The sequence below is a fragment of the Eublepharis macularius genome, chromosome 2, assembly GCF_028583425.1.
Source record: "Eublepharis macularius isolate TG4126 chromosome 2, MPM_Emac_v1.0, whole genome shotgun sequence".
Classification (NCBI taxonomy): domain Eukaryota; kingdom Metazoa; phylum Chordata; class Lepidosauria; order Squamata; family Eublepharidae; genus Eublepharis; species Eublepharis macularius.
The window spans coordinates 12,862,706-12,882,118 of record NC_072791.1 but is presented as its reverse complement, the minus strand read 5'-3'; the positions used below and the strand labels follow the sequence as shown (position 1 = coordinate 12,882,118).

The following is a 19,413-nucleotide window of genomic DNA, read 5'->3' as shown; positions in this document are numbered from 1 at the left end:
CTCGCACGTCTTTCCCTGATCAAATACACCATTGAGGGCTAGAAAATTGCTACCACGTTTTGCAAGAAACTGAAGTTCAGACATGAGTTCCCTCAGCATGCTGGACAAGGACTAACCTCAGCTGACAAGGAATAACCAAGGAAAGAAAAATGACGGATTGCCCCAAACTGTTTCTGAGACAGAGGCTTTAATCTCAAGCAGCAATTTAAACCTCAACACTTTTGTTCAAATCAATGGGGATAATAAAAAGCAGGTCTCAACTAATACCAAAAGTGATCCAGATCAAGTAATTGCAAGCAGCCTAGCTTTAAACTTCACCCTAGTTCTCACCCCCCAATCCATCTGTCCCAAGATTTCTGCATTTTAGATATTTTTTTATGATTCAAATTCCTTTTCTATAACTGTAGCCACACAGATCCAGGGAATATGTCAAGGCAATTAAATCTTCTATTTTTAAAATTGTATTTCCTAAAAACTGTATCACTCTCTCTCTCTCTCTCTGGATCATATACACAGCCTTGCAGAAAAGCAACAACGTTGCAACTGATTTTACTGGCAATGTGTTTGACCTTCAAGGAATGCAGTAGAGAAATGACGCCCCCCCCCCCGCATCTTCTGACAGACGAAGCCTCTTTTTTTGCTTTGGGGATTAAAATTGAAGGCGCACTTAATTCCTGAAGAAGTTTGCTTTTACAGTATGAAAAAAAGAGCCCAGCTCTGTCACATGTGACGAAGAAGGCAGACCCAAAGCATGTGCAAGAGACACAACAGACAACCTCAAACAAGATCCTATCAGAAGTTCTTCTGGAATGAATGAAATTTTTTAAGACAAGGATTTATGCAAAATATGTAGCATGAAGGTTTTTTATGTACGACAAACAAGCTAAAGCAATAGCTAATAATATTGTTATTGCATATAAAGCACCCAAATCCAAAATGCATTACTGCACCTGGAGCCATCTTCATTAAACAAGCATTCCATGTCTCTTTTGCGTGATGCACTGGGGACCTTAGAAACTATGTATTTAGGTAGCACAGGTTGCAAGAGTTTGCAACGTTCTCTCTTTTACTTGATATATTTGCAGTTTTGTTTGTAGAAAACAAAAGTATTTACACTTTTAAATTTTATAAATAAGCCTAATAGCATGATTATATCTGATTCCGCACACGTTGGATAATGCACTTTCAATGCACTTTATCAATTGTTTGAGGTGGATTTTTTGTTCCGCACATGACAAAATCCGTTCCGAATGATCTATAAAGAGGATTGAAAGTGCATTATCCAACATGTGCGGAATCAGCCTATATGAGCTAAGTAATAAAAGGATGCATTTCATGTTGTTAAAGCAGTAAAATAAGTTTAGGTTTCATAAGAACATATGTCTGATACTTCAAAACAGCACCCACACACACAACATGGCTTTAAAAAAAAACCTTCCCCTACGCCCCACCATGACTGCTTCACTCATCTGAACAGGGTTTTCTGCAGGGGTCAGTCCACAAATGGGCAAAATTAACAACTGCCCGTACACGTGCCTTCTCCGTTGTGGCACCCACTATATGAAACGGCCTGCCTGACAAGGTCAAGAAGGGTCCCACTCTCCTGGCTTTCTGCAAACTATGCAAAGCTGAATCGTTCAAGAGGGCTTTTCTACACAAGTAATAGGGTTGTACTGTAACAAAACCAGGGCTTTTTTTTCTGGGAAAAGAGGTGGTGGAACTGAGTGGGTTGCCAGCACAGGGGGCAACTCTGGGTAGTGCCCCTGGTACCACATGTGCGCGCGCAAAGTACGTGCACATTCCCAGGACTAATGACATCACTTTGGGTCAGCTGGAACAAGGGGGGATTTTTTAAAAGTTTCAATCGCCCTTGGCAAAAAATGATCACATGGCTGGTGGTCCCGCCCCCTGATCTCCAGAGACAGGGGAGTTTAGATTGCCTTCTGCACCAGCGCGGAGGGCAATCTAAACTCCCCTCTGTCTGAAGATCAGGGGGCGGGGCCACCAGCCATGTGTCCATTTTCAAAACATTCTGGAACTCCGTTCCATCGCATTCCAGCTGAAAAAAAGCCCTGAACAAAACAGTTCAGGAAGATACTTGGGTAAAGAGTCAGGGACTGTGGTCTATACTATGGTATATGTCATACTGCCTGTGGTAGGTAGGATCCTAATTTCTGTATCATTTAACATATCATGTTGCCCTGACCTGGATAGCCCAGATGAGCCTGATCTCATCAGATCTCAGAAACTAAACAGGGTTGGCCTTGGTTAGTAATTGGATGGGAGACCTCCAACAAAGACTGGGGTTGCAGAGGCAGGCAATGGCAAACCACCTCTGTTAGTCTCTTGCCAACCCCACTAGGGGTCGCCCTAAGTCAGCTATGACTTGAGGGCAGCCTCTATTCTAACATGTCATATTAATACTTAGGCTTTGCTTCAGTTTTGTTTTCAGATTTCTGGTTAGTTTCTTACAACCCAAATCCAATTGCATTGTCCATTGGATGACCCATCCTGCTGATTGTATTGACTTACTCTGTAATCCGCCTTGAGTCCCAGTGAGAAAGGCGGACAATAAATAACATAAATAAAATGAACCAATCCTATCTAATGCCTAGATACACCAGAGTGACCCACCTGCTAAGGCCGTCTCCCTCAGCAGAGGGGTCGACTGACCCACATTCATTTCTCCAGTGCAAGCCAGCAGGTTTCTTGTAGCTGTGAATTATTACAGGGGACGCTTTCATTTCTATATAATCAGCCAAATCACATTCCTACTGTGTCTTCACACTCAGCACAACAACTTGCTCAATATTTACATTGTTGTGATGTCCCATCACCGTTCAATCCTTTTGGGAAAAAATGATTCAGTATTAGAAACATTTTTCTTCCACGGTCAAGTGTTAGAGTTGCCAACCTCCAGGTGGGGCCCAGAGATCTTCCAGAATTACAACTGATCGCCACAGTTCTCCACGAGAAAATGGCTGATTTGGAGGGCGGTTTCTATGGCATTATGTCCATTGAGGTCCCTCCCTTCAAACCCTGCTGTCCTCAGGCTCCACCCCCAAACTTCCAGAAATTTCCCAACCCAGAATTAGCAGGGGTGGAGGAAAGAAGCAGGTGCTATCTTCCGGGGCTCTGGATCCCTTTCAACCTCTTCTCCCATTTCGACGGCTAACTGAAGGGGAATAAGTAGCTCAGCTTCACTCATACAAACAAAGCCTTCTGAAGGAGCCATCTCGCAAATGGGTAAGATTGGCAGCTGCCCATTCATGCACATTCTCAGCCGTGGCTTCTACGTGGTAGAATGGAGGAGATCGGAAAGGCTCTTTATGCTTCTTTAGTTTCGCAGAATATGCAAAACAGAAATGTTCAAGGGGACATCTTTATAAAGACATTAAAATTGTAGTAGAATGGCCCAATCCAGGAAAGCTTGATTTATGATGTTTATAATGGAATACTGTGATTTATAATAGAATATTGTGATATAAAGGAATAGAATGATTGCTGTAGGTATCACCTTGATTTCCCTGCACAGTCTGACACAACATCCACTTCCTGTATTGTTTATAGTATCCTTTTGCCTTAGATAGTTTATCGTTCACGCTGTTCTCGAATTCTGAAGTCCTAGTCCTATTGCATTGTTCAACCGTTTTCTCGCACGGTCTGATTACGCTGCTTTATCTCGTAATCTGCCTTGGGTCTCAGCAAGAAAGGTGGACATATAAAAGTAAAATTAATTAATTAATGAAAAACTACAGAATTAAGAAAAAGTTAGATCTTCTTGCCTTCTCCAATTTGTACAATATAGACCAATTGCAGAATTTGACTGTCACCAGAATCTGGGTTACCCTGATGGTCGAATTCTGCACAGTACGCATGGCCCTGATCTACCCTTCTGGAAAGCTTGACGGACTATATGGATTTGCCTTCCTTCTGTTCTCCTGTATGGGGAATGAGGAATTTGGGAAAGAGGTTAACTTTTTGTTTAAAATTATGTATTTCTCATGTAAGGCTTTGGTGTCTGCCTAACAGAGTCCACATAGCAAAGTTTACCACTAGCCATAAACCTGTTTTCCCCCATCTTGCTCACGATAACAGTCTTTGCATTAAATGAATGCATTTTCCTCCCTTGGGCAGGTATTTCCTTTCATTTATGCCTGAAAGACGTGCGATAACCTTAAACTTTCCCAACTAACATTCACTGCAAGCAATGAAATTTAATCCTGGAGTGATAAACCTCATATAAAGCCAGGAAGGGGAAAACAGAGACCGAGACTGTACACTAGGAACCGTCAAAGTAATCACAAACTCATGCTTCATACAGAAAGGTCGTAATGCAGAAAGAGGGAGCTGGGGCACCATCCAGCCAAAGTAAACTGCATTCAGGTCCCATTAATTCCAGAGAAGGTTAAGGAAATGTTTAACGCTTCCACTGAAACCAACTGTGCTTAACTTTGGTGGGACTGCACCTCAAAGGTATAGCAACAGCCCAGCCCATGCCCAAACATATATATATGTGTATGTGTGTGTATATATATATATACACACATACACATATACACACACACACACACACACACCTTGCTAATCTAGAAGGGATTGACTAGATGTGATTAAATCCTAAAAGTAAAAATCTTGGGTTTGCATTGAGCGCTCCACATGAGACGAGCCCTGCTGATCCAACTGGGCTCTTCCTATGTGCAGCGCTCAATGCAAACCCATCTAAAAGAGCATCCTTTTTCACACAGCAGCCAACCAAGTGGCCTGGAGGGCCAACAAACAGGGTGTGGGGGCTGAGGCCTTCCCCTGATGCAGCCTCCCAGCACCGGTAGTCAGAAATTTTATTTCCTCTGTACAGGGAGCTATTGATGGAGCTATCCCCCATTAAATCACCAAATCTCTTTCAAAACCCCATCTATGGCTCTCGGCCATCACTACACCCACTGGCAGCGAATACCCCAATTTAATCATTCATTGAGTAAAGAGGCGTTTCCTTTTGTCCGTTCTGAAACTGTTGCCCATCCACTTCATTTTGGTGCCTCCGAGTTCTAATATTTTGGAAGTAAAAGTTCTCTGTATCTGCCCTCTCTGTCCTATGCATAATTGTAGAAACCGAATAGTCCCCAAGCCTTTCACCTTTCCTCATAGGAATGGTGCTCCAACCCCCTAATTGCCTTGGTTGCCCCAACCTCCAAACCACTTTGCCAAATTCTGTACTTTTTCTAGCTCTACAACATCCTTTTTGAAATACAATGAACTATAAACAGTATTATAAATGAAGGCACAACCTAGCTCTGTACAAGGACATTACAAGGTTGGCCGATAGATTCTCAATCCCTTCCTGATACTCGACTGCATGGATTGTGCCTTTTTTCACTGCTGGTGCACACCACGTCAACACCTTCATAGAGCTGTCCACTACAACCCAAAGATCTCTTCCCCTCTCTGAGCTAAGCTACAAGAGACGAATTACACGTGAAGGGAATTGCAATGTTAGCTGAGAAGGTGAGTTTTAAAAGAGATCAGAAGGTTCTGTTAATTTCCCCCCTCTTCAGAGCCAGCAAAGATGGCTCCTCAGAGGGTTTGTTAATTTCCTCTTTGACAACTGAAGGCTCTGCCAGTTTCACCTCCCCTTCTTGGAGGGGAAGAGGAAATAAACAAACCAAGGGGAAATGGACAGAGCCTTCCAATCTCTTTTAAAACTCAGCTTCCTGGCTAACATTGCGACTCCCTTCACGTGCACGTCCTCGTGTAATTCGTCTCTTGTAGTTTTGCTCTCTGTCTCTGCCAGTTCAGACCACAGCAGCATATGTTTAAAATTAAGGGTTTTTTTGTTCCTACATGCATCGCCTTATCTAGGGCTGGAATAGGGTATGAAAAATCCAGGTTAAAATCCTTATTCCGCCTTGGAAGCTTACTGGGTGACTTTGGGCCAGGTTATGAGTATCAAAGGGAGGAGGGGAGAAAGATATTGTAAGGTGCTTTGCGTCCCTATTGGAGACAAAAGTGGGGAACAAACATTTAAATGAATAAAATAAGGCAGTGTGTATGTGTTATGCACTGTCAAGCCAATTTATGGCAACCCTTTGGATTAATGACCTCCAAAACATCATATCATTAACAGCCTTGCTCAGATCATGCAACCTGGAGGCCATGGCTTCCTTTATTGAGTCAAGCCATCTCTTTTTGAGTCTTCCACTTCCTACTACCTTCCACCTCTCCTAGCATTAGTCTTCTCCAGAGAGTCTTGTCTTCTCATGATACGACCAAAGAATGATAGCCTCAATTTAGTCGTTTTTAGCTTCTAGGAAGAATTCAGGCTTGACTTGATCTAGAACCCACTTATATGTTTTTTGGTGGTCCATAGTATCAATAAAACTCTCCTCCAACACCACATTTCAAATATAAAGCAGCTTGCAACCTATTATATCAAAGACTTTGGGTCTCCAAAGGGGGGGAAAGAGGGGGGAATGAATGAATACTTAACTCTGCATAAGGTGACTCCACTACGCAATCTACAACTGTAAGCCCACACAGAACAGGTTATATTCTAAACCACTAAGGGTCAAATACAAGATCCAAATAAGAGAGAAAAGGCTCCAGCCTCAGAGCTTTACTGAGCTGGGCAAGATGATTAAGCAATTCCCTGATAATAGAAAGACCATGAAGAATCCTATTTGCCCCTGACAGCTAAAGCACGCTAGCCGGAAATTCAGCTTTTCTTGATCAAAGTAGTGTTTGGGGCAGAGGTGGTGATGGAATCAGTCTTCAGAGTGATCCAGCGATACACCATCTCATGAGACACACCCATACCCTGTTGCAACAGTTTTGTCCCTCCTTGCTCCACGTTCCAGGAGTTTCCTGAACACCATAAACAGAGTTGCCTCCTTGAGACTGCTAAAACAGATTTGAACAAAGTGGTCAAAAGACTTCACCTACAGTATCTTAATTTCTACAACAGCGTTGCAAGAAAGGGCTGTTATTATTACGCCACACGTTTCTTGAACTATTTACAGCCTACTTTTGCCCATGGCTCAAGTCAGCTTACAAATTCAAATTTAAAACATACAAAATACAATTAAAGTCAAAATAACCCCCCTGCCCAATAAAAAAAATCTCTGCAGCCTACACTTCATTGCAAGTCTTAGCAAAGAAACACCTTTAAAATCGGCAGCCCCCCCTCACCTTTTGGAAGCCCACTCCATAAGGTGGGAGGTACCATGGAAAAAGTGCGAGCTGCGCTTGATGCCAGACGGACTACCCTAAGCAGAGAACAGCAATCATGTGGTAGTATGAGGACTGCATCTTGCGCAGGCGGACACATCGTCCTTTAACTATGAGTGTCCTTTGCAAGACAGTGGGATAAGACAGAGAAATCAAACAGAAGTCCGGAGGCACCTCAAAGACTAATGACATTTCTTTCAATCTAAGTTTTTGCAAGTCACCACTCAGTTCTTCAGAGAAGCCACTGGCCCAAGTTCACGCACCTCAAGGCAAACTTTCCAATGGAGAAATTTCCTAGCTCCGGGTTCAAACTTGAAATTTAGACTGCGAATGCCTCTAGACAGGAATCTGTCTTTGCTTCACTTTGTCAGAGACCTTACCCATCATCTTCTCCTTCATCAGAAGTTCATTTATCAACCACGTCTTCTGATGTCACATATGTTTTATTTATTCCCTGCCTTTGTTCTCACTGGGGACCCAAAATGGCTCACATTGTTCGCCTCTCCTCCATGTTATCTTCACAACAACCCTGTGAGGTAGGTCAGGCTGTGACTGGCCCAAGGTCACCCAGTGAGCTTCTATGGAAGAGTGGGGATTCACACCTGGGCTTCCAGATCCTAGCCTAACACTCTAACTGCTACATAATGCCGATTCTATCCATGCTATCGTGTTCGGTTCCCTCCTACCATTCCCAGAGTTAAATCAGATTGTCTCTGCACAAGAGAATAACTCAAGATTTTGCAAGTGGAAACAAAAGACAGTGGAGGAACATTTCCACTTTCCTGGCCATTCATTATCATTTTGGAACTCTTTCTCCAGGAGGATAGATAGGTCACCTTCAGTCACAGCCTTCCACCAGCAGTGAAAACGTTTTTGTTTTGTCGGAGGGTTCCGTCGGTAATCCCGCCCTTCCTGCCTTATATTTTGTGTGCTTTTAGTTTTAATTGTTTTTATGACGTGTTCTTAAAATGCTTGGTTTTAACTGTTAGCTGTCTTGAAGGCCTTCATTGGGCAAAAAGGTGGCATCCCACTTTTGTAAATAAAGAGGCAAAAAAAAAAGGATTTGTATTCAGTTTTATTGAAGAAGCATCTTATCAGTTACATGGCACAACAATAAACCACTCCAAAACTCCTCCAAGCTGCCCACTCTAACTCAACAGGCTGCTTACAGCAAGAAACCCTATAAAAGAAACCCGAGGAAGAGGAAAGAAAGCGTGTCAGCAATGGTAACCCTCTGCCGTTTCAGTGTCATAAAAGTGCTAGAAAACGCAGCCAACAGAATTCAGTAACAGAGCTGAAAGAGACCATAAACATTTCAAGGAGAGAAGAGGCAAAAGAAGTTGAAATTAACATGTATGTTTAATAGCATCCGTCCAGTCCTCAGTAGGGAATGGTTTCAGGTGAGTGTACTTGTGTTGTTGGACTGTAGTAGAAGAGCAAGGTTTGAGTCCAGTAGCACTTTAAAGACCAGCAAGATTTCCAGGGCGTAAGCTTTCGAGAGCCAAGCTGCCTTCATCAGATATAAGACGGTGGGGACTTGTTCACCATTAAAAACAAAGTGATTGTCCCTTTTTAGACGTTTGTGCCAATTTGCTCTGCCACTTCCTTGTCGGCTAGGAATGGTCCACACACCCATCTAATGCACTATGACAACTGGATCTTTTTTCTCATGTGCATTTTACATAGCAGTTGCTTGAACGTCCAGCTTTATTCTGTAGTCCCGTCTCCTTCCTCATAGCCTTGTATATTTGTATACGAGTATGCCACCCAGCTTAATACTTCACATATTTGATAAAAAGGGGCTTTGGCAGAAAGCTTCTGCCACAACCCATCTGTCAGTCTCTCAGGTGCCATGAGAATTCAAGAAACTTCACTGTTTTGGCCACAGATACACACATCTACCCTACCTAAATATTTATAAATGGTGTACTCATTAGTATAACTGCGAATAACAGCTATTCTACTGCACTCTCCTACGAAGCTCTAGGAAGCATACGTGGCTCTCCCCTCCTCCATTTTATCCTACTTCACAAAGTTGTCGTGAGGCTGGCTGCAAGAGAATTTTGTAAAATTTTGCAATGGACCCATAAACACCACCTTATATCAAGAAACCCACTGACTGCCAAATATACCTGTGTACTTCCAGCACCACCCAGAACATACGAAGCATCTGTGACCTGCCGTCAAGCTCTGCATTACAATTGCACTTGCGCTGATCCCTCACACAGAGATCCTCATCTTGAGGATTGACAAAAAAAATTTTTATTACACTACCCTTTGAGTGGAGTAAAGGAGCAGATCCACAAAGCCAGAATGGTATCCGGTGCCAGCCTGCTATAAAAACAGACCCGGGGAATTAGGTTTGGGACTCCAGCTCCCAGCCCTCGATGGGGCACCATTCGTGCCAGTTCCGAGGGTTAAGAGCCTGGGGGTGATCTTGGATGCCTCCCTGAAAATGGAGGCACAGGTCACAGTGGTTTTCAGGTCCTCTTTTTTCCATCTGCGGCAGACCAGGCAACTTGTCCCTTACCTGTCAACCCGTAACTTAACTACAGTGATCCGAGCAACAGTCATCTCTAGGCTAGATTACTGTAACTTGCTCTACGCGGGGCTGCCCTTGAGCCTGACCCGGAGATTACAGCTGGTACAAAATGCAGTGGGGCGTGTTATTACGAGAGTGCCAAATAAGGCGTATATAACACCGTTCTTACGCAAGCTGCACTGGTTGCCAGTGGAGTACCGGATCAGATTCAAGGTTCTAGTATTGACCTATACGGCCCCGTGCAGACTGGGACCCGCGTATCTATGGGACCGTCTCTCCCCATATATTCCCCAGAGAACACTCTGATCAGGGGACAAACAGCTGTTGGTGGTCCCTGGCCCCAAGGAGGCCTGCCTAGCCTTGACTAGAGCCAGGGCTTTTTCAGTCCTGGCTCACACCTGGTGGAACACTCTGTCTGCTGAAATCAGGGCCTGGCAGGACCTACTATCTTTTCGCTGGGCCTGCAAGACAGAGTTGTTCCACGAGGCATATGGCTGAGGCTGGGCCTCTGCCGGCCTGGAAAAAGGGGTGTATAAATCTTAACCCTCCCTGTGAAGGCTGTCCACCATCCTGTTTTAAATGTGTTGTTTTTAATGTACATGATTTTTTAAATTGTATTTTTAATATGTTGTTATCCGCCCTGAGCCCACTCACGGGGAGGGCGGAATACCAATCTGAAATAAATAAAATAAATAACAACAGAACCCCACTGGTTGTCATCTATTGCTCAGAACTTAAACCACTTTGACATATCATCAATGGCCATCAGCCTCTCCTGGACAAGGGTATTTCTCCTTCACATGCTACGGACCTCTCCTCACTTATAGACAGCCCTCCAACTTAAAACAGCTTCTCATCAGCAAAAGTGGACATCCACCAGAGATACAAGCCCAGGAATCAAACCTTGCAAAAGACCTAGATGCCAACTTTGTCCCCACACACATTTACGTAATGCTAGTACAGGACCTCATAGAATCATAGAATCATAGAGTTGGAAGGGGCCATACAGACCGTCTAGTCCAACCCCCTGCCCAGTGCAGGATCAGCCTAAAGCATCTCTGACAAGTATTCATCCAGCCTCTTCTGGAAAACTGCCAGTGAGGGGGAGCTCACCACCTCCCTAGGCAGCTGATTCCACTTTTGAACTACTCTGACGGTGAAAAAGATTTTCCTAATATCCAGTCGGTACCTTTGTGCATGTAGTTTTAGCCCATTGCTTCGCGTCCTACCCTCTGCTGCCAACTGGAACAGCTCTTTGCCCTCCTCCAAATGACAGCCTTTCAAATATTTAAAGAGAGCAATCATGTCCCCCCTCAACCTCCTCTTCTCCAAACTAAACGTTCCCAAGGCCCTCAGCCTTTTCTCGTAGGGCTCAGTCTTCAGACCCCTGATCATCCTCGTCGCTCTCCTCTGCACCCTCTCGATTTTGTCCACAACCTTTTTGAAGTGAGGCCTCCAAAAATGCACACAATACTCCAGGTGTGGCCTGACCAAGGCAGTATAGAGAGGGGCTATGACCTCCTGCGATTTCGATGCTATGGCCCCTTTGATACAACCCAGGATTGAATTAGCCTTTTTTGCCACCACATCACACTGACTGCTCATATTCAGTTTACAGTCCACCTAATAACATCAGTGACACGTCATCCTTGGGCTTATCTGCATAGGTATTCCAATTTAATGTATTCTATCATTCGCCAACAACGGCCTTCTACTATCTACAATGAACAGAGGTATCTGTCTCTACATGAGATAATCAATAAACACATATCTGACACAAGTAATCACAACATCCAGAAACTGGAGGGGGGAGGGGGGGACACATCTTAATCTTTCCAGACACATCATTGCAGATCTGAACGTCACCGTTACTCAAAAAAAGGGAATATGCAACAAGAAAGTGCTGGATTAGAACTCATCAAGAAATTAAACACCTTCTGTTATCATGGCTTAAACAGAGGCTTGAGCTTCCTTACTCACTATAATTTCTAATAATTCAACAGGACGCCCTTTTTTCAGATACGTCAACGGGCTGATCTCAACATGTTTCATTCTACTATAACCTTTTACTGCCATAAGCTAATTTTCTTATACTTGACTGCTTCCTTCTAATTGTTGTTTACTTAGTTAACTTTTGTTTATCTCTGTCATAACAGACAGACTGGAACCTCTGACCTCTCTCATTCTCTGTTATGCATAACAATCTAATTCTTTTCAGTATCTTACAAAGAGAATCTCATCTGAAAGATTTATGATAGGACTCCCACCAAGCCTCTCTCTGACCCATCGCCCCCATTCTCCCTTCCTATTCTGTAATTTCCTTTATAAACATGTACAAAATGATTTCCCTCCAATTTGCATCTGATGAAGTGAACTCCAACTCACAAAAACTCATGCTGGAATAAATGCTGTTAGACTTTACGGGGCTACCGGATTCCTATTTTATTTTGCTACAACAGACTAACACAACTATCCACTCTAGCCTCAAATTTAGATGCCTCATAATTTTCTTGGCATCTGATAAATTTCACCACTTGTTTTTATGTGCATCCCTACTGGACTAAAACATGACAGACTCTCTCAGATTAGACCTGAAAATGGAAGCAAATAACAGATAAGATTTGCTTGCTTACTTCATTTACACCAACTCCTTTTTTCCAATGGGGAGCCAAAGCAGTTTATATCATTCTGTCCTCACAACAACCCTGTGAGACAGGTTAGGATTCAAACCTGGGCCTCCCAGGTCTTGTCACTCTATTTTTTGATGTCATTATTTTTAATTTTTATTTTAGGCAGGGTCCTTAAAAGCAGAAAGGAGCCCAGGTCTCTCTCAGAAGATCTGCTTAAACATGAACAAAGTGTATTTCCATACTCACAGCCTGCTTTCATATCCCTGGGATTAGGAAACAGCTGTTGGGATGATGTGGCTTCTAGGTGCATATAAATCCCACCACCTATTTCGTTCTTTAACGAAAAAAGATTAGACATTGTCCTGCAATTGGTGGTTACTCACAGGCTGAGCTACGGTTGCCAACCTCCAGGCGGGGGCTGGAGTTCTCCTAGAATTACAACTGATCTCCAAACCACAGACATCAATTCCCTTGAAGCAAATAACTACTTTGTAGGGTAAAGTCTATAGCATTGTACCCCAGTGAGGCCTGAGCCCTCCCTAAATCGTGCACTCCCTTAGCTGCTTCCCCAAATCTCCAGGAATTTCCCAGCCTGGAGCTGGCAAGCCTATGACCCAGTCCCACCTCACCCCCAGCAGCACTTACAGCGTATGCCCGCAGACGTTGACCATCAGTTTGAGGGAGGGATTCCTGTACTTGGTGGTTTTGCAGCGGGGGCAGCCCTGGTCGTCCATGGTGCCTTCCCCCCTCCAGGTGGAGGCGCCTCCTTCTCCTTCCCCACGGCTTATTCCCAGCCGCTCCGCTGTGCTCCGCTCTAACTGCCCCCCATGAGCGCAGCGTCCTCCCACAAACACAATCCGGCCGGATCTACAGCCCCGAAACGAAAGTTCCGGGTGGCGATCCTCGCGCAACCCAATTGCGCTGCGTTATTGCGCGCTTTGGGGAAAGGGAAGGCAAGCTTGGAAGGGGGGCGGGAGGTTTGATGAGCGAAGATGCCGGTTGATATCTGAAGACAGGAGATTTGACTCTGGAAAGCTTACACCCTGAAAAACTTGTTGGTTTCTAAGGTGCCGCTTGGACTTCAATCCTGTGGTCTGTTAAGGATCTAGGAGCCCCGGAGCGTTTTCAAGAGTTATACCTATTCTGAGTGGGGCTGGCAAATGTAAAGGAGCAGAACAGGCTGCGTTATTGGATTGCTAAACCTTCCTTTATTAAGATCAGCCATTGTCTCCACGGTGCGGTGTGAAAATAAAGCCCGTGGTTCTTGCAAGGATGCCGAGACCTCCTCGTCGTAGGGCTTCCAAGGCAAGAGATGAGCAGATGAGCAGAGCAGAGCCTTGCCTTCTCTCTGCATAGTAACTACAGTCTTTTTCGGTGGTTTCCCATCCCAGTACTAACCCGGGTCAATGCTGCTTAGCTTCTGACTCGCTCAGGCTACGCTATTCAGGCAATTCTGAAGTCGCCACCACCATCACTACCACGACAATAAGAATAAAGCTTTATGCCTACGAGGCTGCGCTTTCATGCAGAGTCAAATGTGGTGTAGTGGTTAAATTGTGGGACTAGGATTTGGGCGACCCGGGTTCGAATCCCCACTCTACCACTCCGGGCGACCTTGGGCCAGTCACATACTCTCAGCCTAACCTACCTCACAGGTTTGTTGTGAGGATAAAATGGAGGAGAGGAGAAGGATGTAAGCCGCTTTGGATCCCCATTGAGGACAAAGGCGGGATATAAAGGAAATAAATAATCTGCCGAGTGGGTTTGAGCTCGCCTATCTCTGGGCGAGAAGGGACAGAACGATGCAACCTTACGGTCCGAACCGAGTTTGGAAATAAAGAACATTTGCCTCCGTGTAAACATGTATTAGATGAGGCTTCTCGACTCAGCCCTTTGCTGTTGAAATCATTGGGACTGACTCCAGAGTAAACGTCCATAGGCGCGATAGAAATTACCCTAGGATCCTAAAGCAAGGGGAAATCAATAGAGATCCAGCGATGACCTCAATGCGATCCTAAACATATTTACTCAAAATATGACTACTTCCTAGTTAGGATGCTTGAGACTGCAGTCTTAATCAATTCAGAGCTATGGAGACAAGTATACAGTTCTTGTATACTTCCGTTGAGTTCTGTTTCTTTCCAAAATCCTTAGGATCAAAGTTAAAACGTAAATGATGGAGGGAGTATTTGTGTGTATTTAGTCACAGGCTGTAATTCAGACCAAATCCAACAGTTTACACTTTATTAATCCCAGAGAGAGAGAGAGAGTTAAGCAAACTGGCCCTCCCTTCTCCCACTGAGACCAACTGGTCGTGCACGTTTACACGAAGGTAAATTCCTTTGTTCATTGGAGCCTATTCCCAAATTCCCTTTAACAGGCCTATCCTACACGCATTTGATGCCAACTGAATCCAGACGGTCTTACTCGCAAGTAAACTCATTGCTACCTTACAGTTATTTGATTACATAGCATGCATACTCCTTTGGATATAAAAAATTGAGGGGGGGACCATAGACTTCACCACTATGTTGCCTTACATACTATCTGTTGTTTTAAATATGTGCTTCTATTGCTACCTATGCTTCCTTCATGCTGTCTAATGTCAGCCCTAGAATTGTCTGTGTTCTATTTCAGCATTTCTTCAACTCTGTATTGGATTCTGGCTAATTCTGTGTCTTTGTAAACTTGTGTCTATTTCCCCTATGGCATTGTTTATGGAAATGTCCTTGATATTGACTGTGTCCATCTCACGCTGTGTAATCCGCCTTGAGTCTGAGTGAGAAAGGCGGACTGTAAATGACATAAATAAAAATAAATAAATAACGAAGGAGCTGATCTTCTGTATCCCTTTACTCCTGACTGAATATCTCACGGCCTTTGGGAAAAAGTTGCTTGGGGAAGGAACATCCCAAATGCTCTAATAATGTGTGAAAGCACCTCGGCGGATGCGAGGCGAGTCAGCCGCACTGACTTTGATGGGGAGCTAATTCTCCAGCCAGGAAAGGGACAAGTTCGAGCCACTGCAACAGAGGGGTTAAAAATCGATACTGTCTTGTTTGCCTAAGGAGCTACAGATCTCCCCAGCAAAATGGGTCTTGCTCCGGCTTAACGAATTGGGAGATCGGCTCAAAGGTGCGCTTGAGCGTGCTATAGAATTCTTTCTCCCCACAGCCTCCTTGATGTAACCTCCGCGACCCAATCCGAAGCATATTTACTCCAAAATAAGATGCAAGGGATTCTTTAGGGGTTTCCTTCTAAGAGCATCAGTTAAGGGTTGCAGTCAGCGATGCTTCTGTCTATTCTAACATTTCGCTTCCTTTTAAAACTCGTTTCGACATTCGAGAAAAAGGTTTTTTTCCATTTGCAAAAGAAAAATAAAATCGCTTTTTGTCTCCAAACACGCCCCTTTGCGATTTCCTGGATAGGGGCCAACAGAGTGAATCAGGATTCAGGCTTAAGGAAATCCTCCAAGTTGTGTGTAGTGCTGCCAGGCCGGCTTTTAGGTGGGAAATGGAGACTTCTGCCTCAAGTGCGTGGCGGAGTCAGGATTCGAACCCGGGACTCGGCGGCCCACGGCTCTTTCTTCCAAATGAGCGTAAGACTTCTTTACACCGCTTAAGGGATCGCCCTTTGCCTCCATGAAGCAGCTGTTCAAAGCCACGCAAGTCTGTCAAACTAACCCAGAATAAGTACAATTTCTAAAAATAGGAGACGTTGCAGAGTTTCTGTGCAGAACAACCACAGCAGGTTTTAAATCTGAAAACTGCCCTTCTGTCTCCACGGGGCGAGCTGCTACAGGCTCACTTGGAAGGAAACCAATCCACTGGGCGCCTAAGTAAACGCGCAACTCAGCATCGCGTCCACTCGCAAGTAAAGCTAACTAGATTTCCGGCTTACGCCTTTCGAAAGCTGACGCCCTGGAAATCTAGTTGGTCTTCAAGATGCTGCTGGACTAACACGGCTACCTACCTGAAACCATCTTAAGTAAAGCTATGATTCTATTAACGTTTCTTTGAGTAAACCCACGAGGGTTTTGAGGCTCAATACTACTCGGGAAAAGGAAAGGGCTTCCTTTGGACATGAATTCAATTTAGTTCCAAGGGGCTAGGTCCCGAGTAAAGGGGCAAAATAGGGCAGCTTTCGCGAGCTACCTAGTTCTGAGAATGGTCTCTACTCTAATGGGGGGAGCAAGGATACACTCAAGATTGTAGCAACAGCCAGTGGCTACTACAATCAAATTTCCCCCTTTACTCTTATGAGACCTTGCAGCGCCGGATCGAGCCCCCGGCCTGTCTCCAAGAGCTACGGATCAGCTCCTAAGGCCTGGGATACCCGAGTGCAGTCCTAAAAAGAGTTATGTCCGTCTAAATCCACTGATGTCCAGCTTAGACCGGAGTAACTCTGTTTAGGATTGCACTGTGGGGGGGGGGTACCCGAAAGACCCTTTCCAAACTCGCTGAACGACTCGAATTGCTTTGAACGAGGCCACCGAGCGTTGTCTTTGGAGAGAACGAGGTTCGAGCAAACGGGTTCCAAACGCGGATGTGCAACAGTTTGCCTCCGGGCATTCTTGCAACGACACGTACACACGCAGGCCGAGGAGAGTCAGCCCAAAACTGGGCGCCTTTGAAAACGTGCTGAACTCCTCCACCGGCCTCCATGATACTGAAAAGTCCGGGACTGACAGGGCAATCCTAAACAGAGTTAGACTGGAGTAACTCGGTTTAGGATTGCGCTGTTAGTGTGGCTAGGCGGTGGAGCCCAATTTCTTTCACTCATCTTCTTGCTCTGCCTTTAGCAGGGGCTAGAGAGAGAGAGAGAGAGAGAGAGAGAGAGAGAGAGAGAGAAAGAAAGAAAAAGAAAGAAAGAAAGAAAGAAAGAAAGAAAGAAAGAAAGAAAGAAAGAAAGAAAGAAAGAAAGAAAGAAAGAAAGACTTTCTTGCTCCATCTGTGCATACTTTCTCCATAGGAGTTAGCCGTGTTAGTCTGTAGTAGCAAAATCGAAAAGAGTCCAGTAGCACCTTTAAGACTAGGCAACTTTACTGAAGCATAAGCTTTCGAGAATCACAGTTCTCCACATCTGACGAAGAGAACCGTGATTCTCGAAAGCTTGTGCTACAGTCAAGTTGCTTAGTGTTAAAGGTGCTACTGGACTCTTTTCGATTTTACTTTCTCCATGACAACAACTTTTCTTTATTGAGTGATCTCCATATATGAAACTTTCCTTTTAAAGAAAAGTTTTGCCGTGGTTGAGTTAGCCGTAATGTGTCGTTTCAGGCGGGTTGAAGAAGAGATCTCTGACTCTCGAAAGCTTACACCCTGAATATCTTGTTGGTCTCTAAGGTACCGCTGGACAGATCCAGGTGGGTAACCCTGTTGGTCGGCAGTAAAAGAGCAAGATTCGGGGCCAGTAGCACCTTAAAGACCAACTAGATTTCCAGGTCATACCCTGGGAAATCTATTTGAGGAGTAATTTAGAGTTTTCTTTACCACCCAGCCAGCAAGGTGCCAGGCGCGGCGCAGCGAAGGGGAAGCAACAGGGCTCCTTGGCTTTGAAAACGAGGCGTTCACACGCTAAAGTTCTTTCCAACAGAGGGCTTGTGCCCCCGATCCTACACATACTAGCCTTTGGACTAGAGTCGCGGCCCTATGGGCACTTGAGCTAGAAACAGCCACCCTCCGAGTCTACGAAACCTACTCGCGAGTAAAAACTCGGCCTGAGCCTCTTCCGAAGTTGTAGAAGCGATTCGAACCCACAGAGGTTGAGACAGCGCGGAGTGACGGCAGGCATGTTTACTCAGAAGTAAATCCCACTGAGTAAATGTATACACAGCCCTCCCTCCTTTGCCCTGGCTTCTACTTCTATTTCTGTTCCTCTGCCCGGTTTTAGATTGCCAGTGGCTCCAGGGCAGAAATCTGACTTGTTGGATGTAAAAAAAACAACCTTTGCAAAACCTTTGCCTTTGAATGACGATTCCTGAGTAGGACTGCGGGAGAGAAAGTCACTGGAGCCGATGGGGATTGTTTTGAAACAAACACGTTGGGGATCGAGCCACTGACCACACTTGCATGGTCCCAGACACAGTGGCTTATTCGCCTCTGATCCAAAGCGCAGTCTCTTGGGCGATACCTGTGCGAAATGGAGACGCGGCGAAGGCCTCCTCTTTTGAGTTTCCAGTTTTGCCCGTCCGACTCCAGCCCTGGCAATCCAGTGTGGTCCAGGGAAGAGCGTCAGACAAGGACTGGGGGAGGAGCTCGCCAGAGGACCTTAAGCCTCCTCTCTCATTCAGGTTGATCTTCTTCACAAGGTTGACCTAATGATGAAGCGAGGGAGGCGAAAGCCACGCGTTCGCAGCCGGGGAGGGGGATACACCTGGGAGGGGATCCCAATTCGCTTCCCCTCCCCTATTCGAAATAGAAAAGAGTCCAGTAGCACCTTTAGGACTAACCAACTTTACTGTAGCATAAGCCTTCGAGAATCCCAGTTGCATCTGACGAAGAGAACTGATTCTCGAAAGCTTATGCTACAGTAAAGTTGGTTAGTCCTAAAGGTGCTACTGGACTCTTCTATTTTGCTACTACAGACTACCACGGCTAACTCCTCTGGATCTATGACCTCCCGTATTCGGAGATTCTTCGGGGGTACCGGAAAGTGCCATCAAGTCATAGCTGACTTATGGTGACCCCTGGTGGGGTTTTCATGGCAAGAGACTAACAGAGGTGGTTTGCCATTGCCTGCCTCTGCTTAGCGAGAGTGGCCTTCCTGGGAGATCTCCCATCCAATTACGAACTAAGGTCGGTCCTGCTTAGCTTCCGAGATTGGGCTTGCCTGGGGCACCCCCGTCAGCTTCTTTAGCAGCCCTTTAAAATTCCTAGTCCCTTGACCCCGCTGTTTAGGTTATTTTGTGACTTTTCTGCCTCCGCTCATAGCATATGAAAATTTATACAAAGCTGGACCTGGAATAAACAAACAAACAAACAAACAAATAAATAAATAAATAATGTCCTGTTTATT

The 19,413-nt window shown here is 45.0% G+C and overlaps 1 protein-coding gene across 1 annotated transcript in view; it reads right to left on the bottom strand.

Annotated features, from left to right (window-relative positions):
* MNAT1 (MNAT1 component of CDK activating kinase) overlaps window positions 1–13,208 on the bottom strand; it is a 166,332-nt gene extending 153,124 nt beyond the window's left edge. Inside the window, exon 1 of the mRNA XM_054971682.1 lies at window positions 13,042–13,208. Within this exon, the coding sequence (XP_054827657.1) occupies window positions 13,042–13,130 (89 nt within the window). The 5' untranslated portion in view covers window positions 13,131–13,208. The remainder of the gene's footprint in view (window positions 1–13,041) is intronic.
* Between the last annotated feature and the right edge of the window lie 6,205 nt (window positions 13,209–19,413).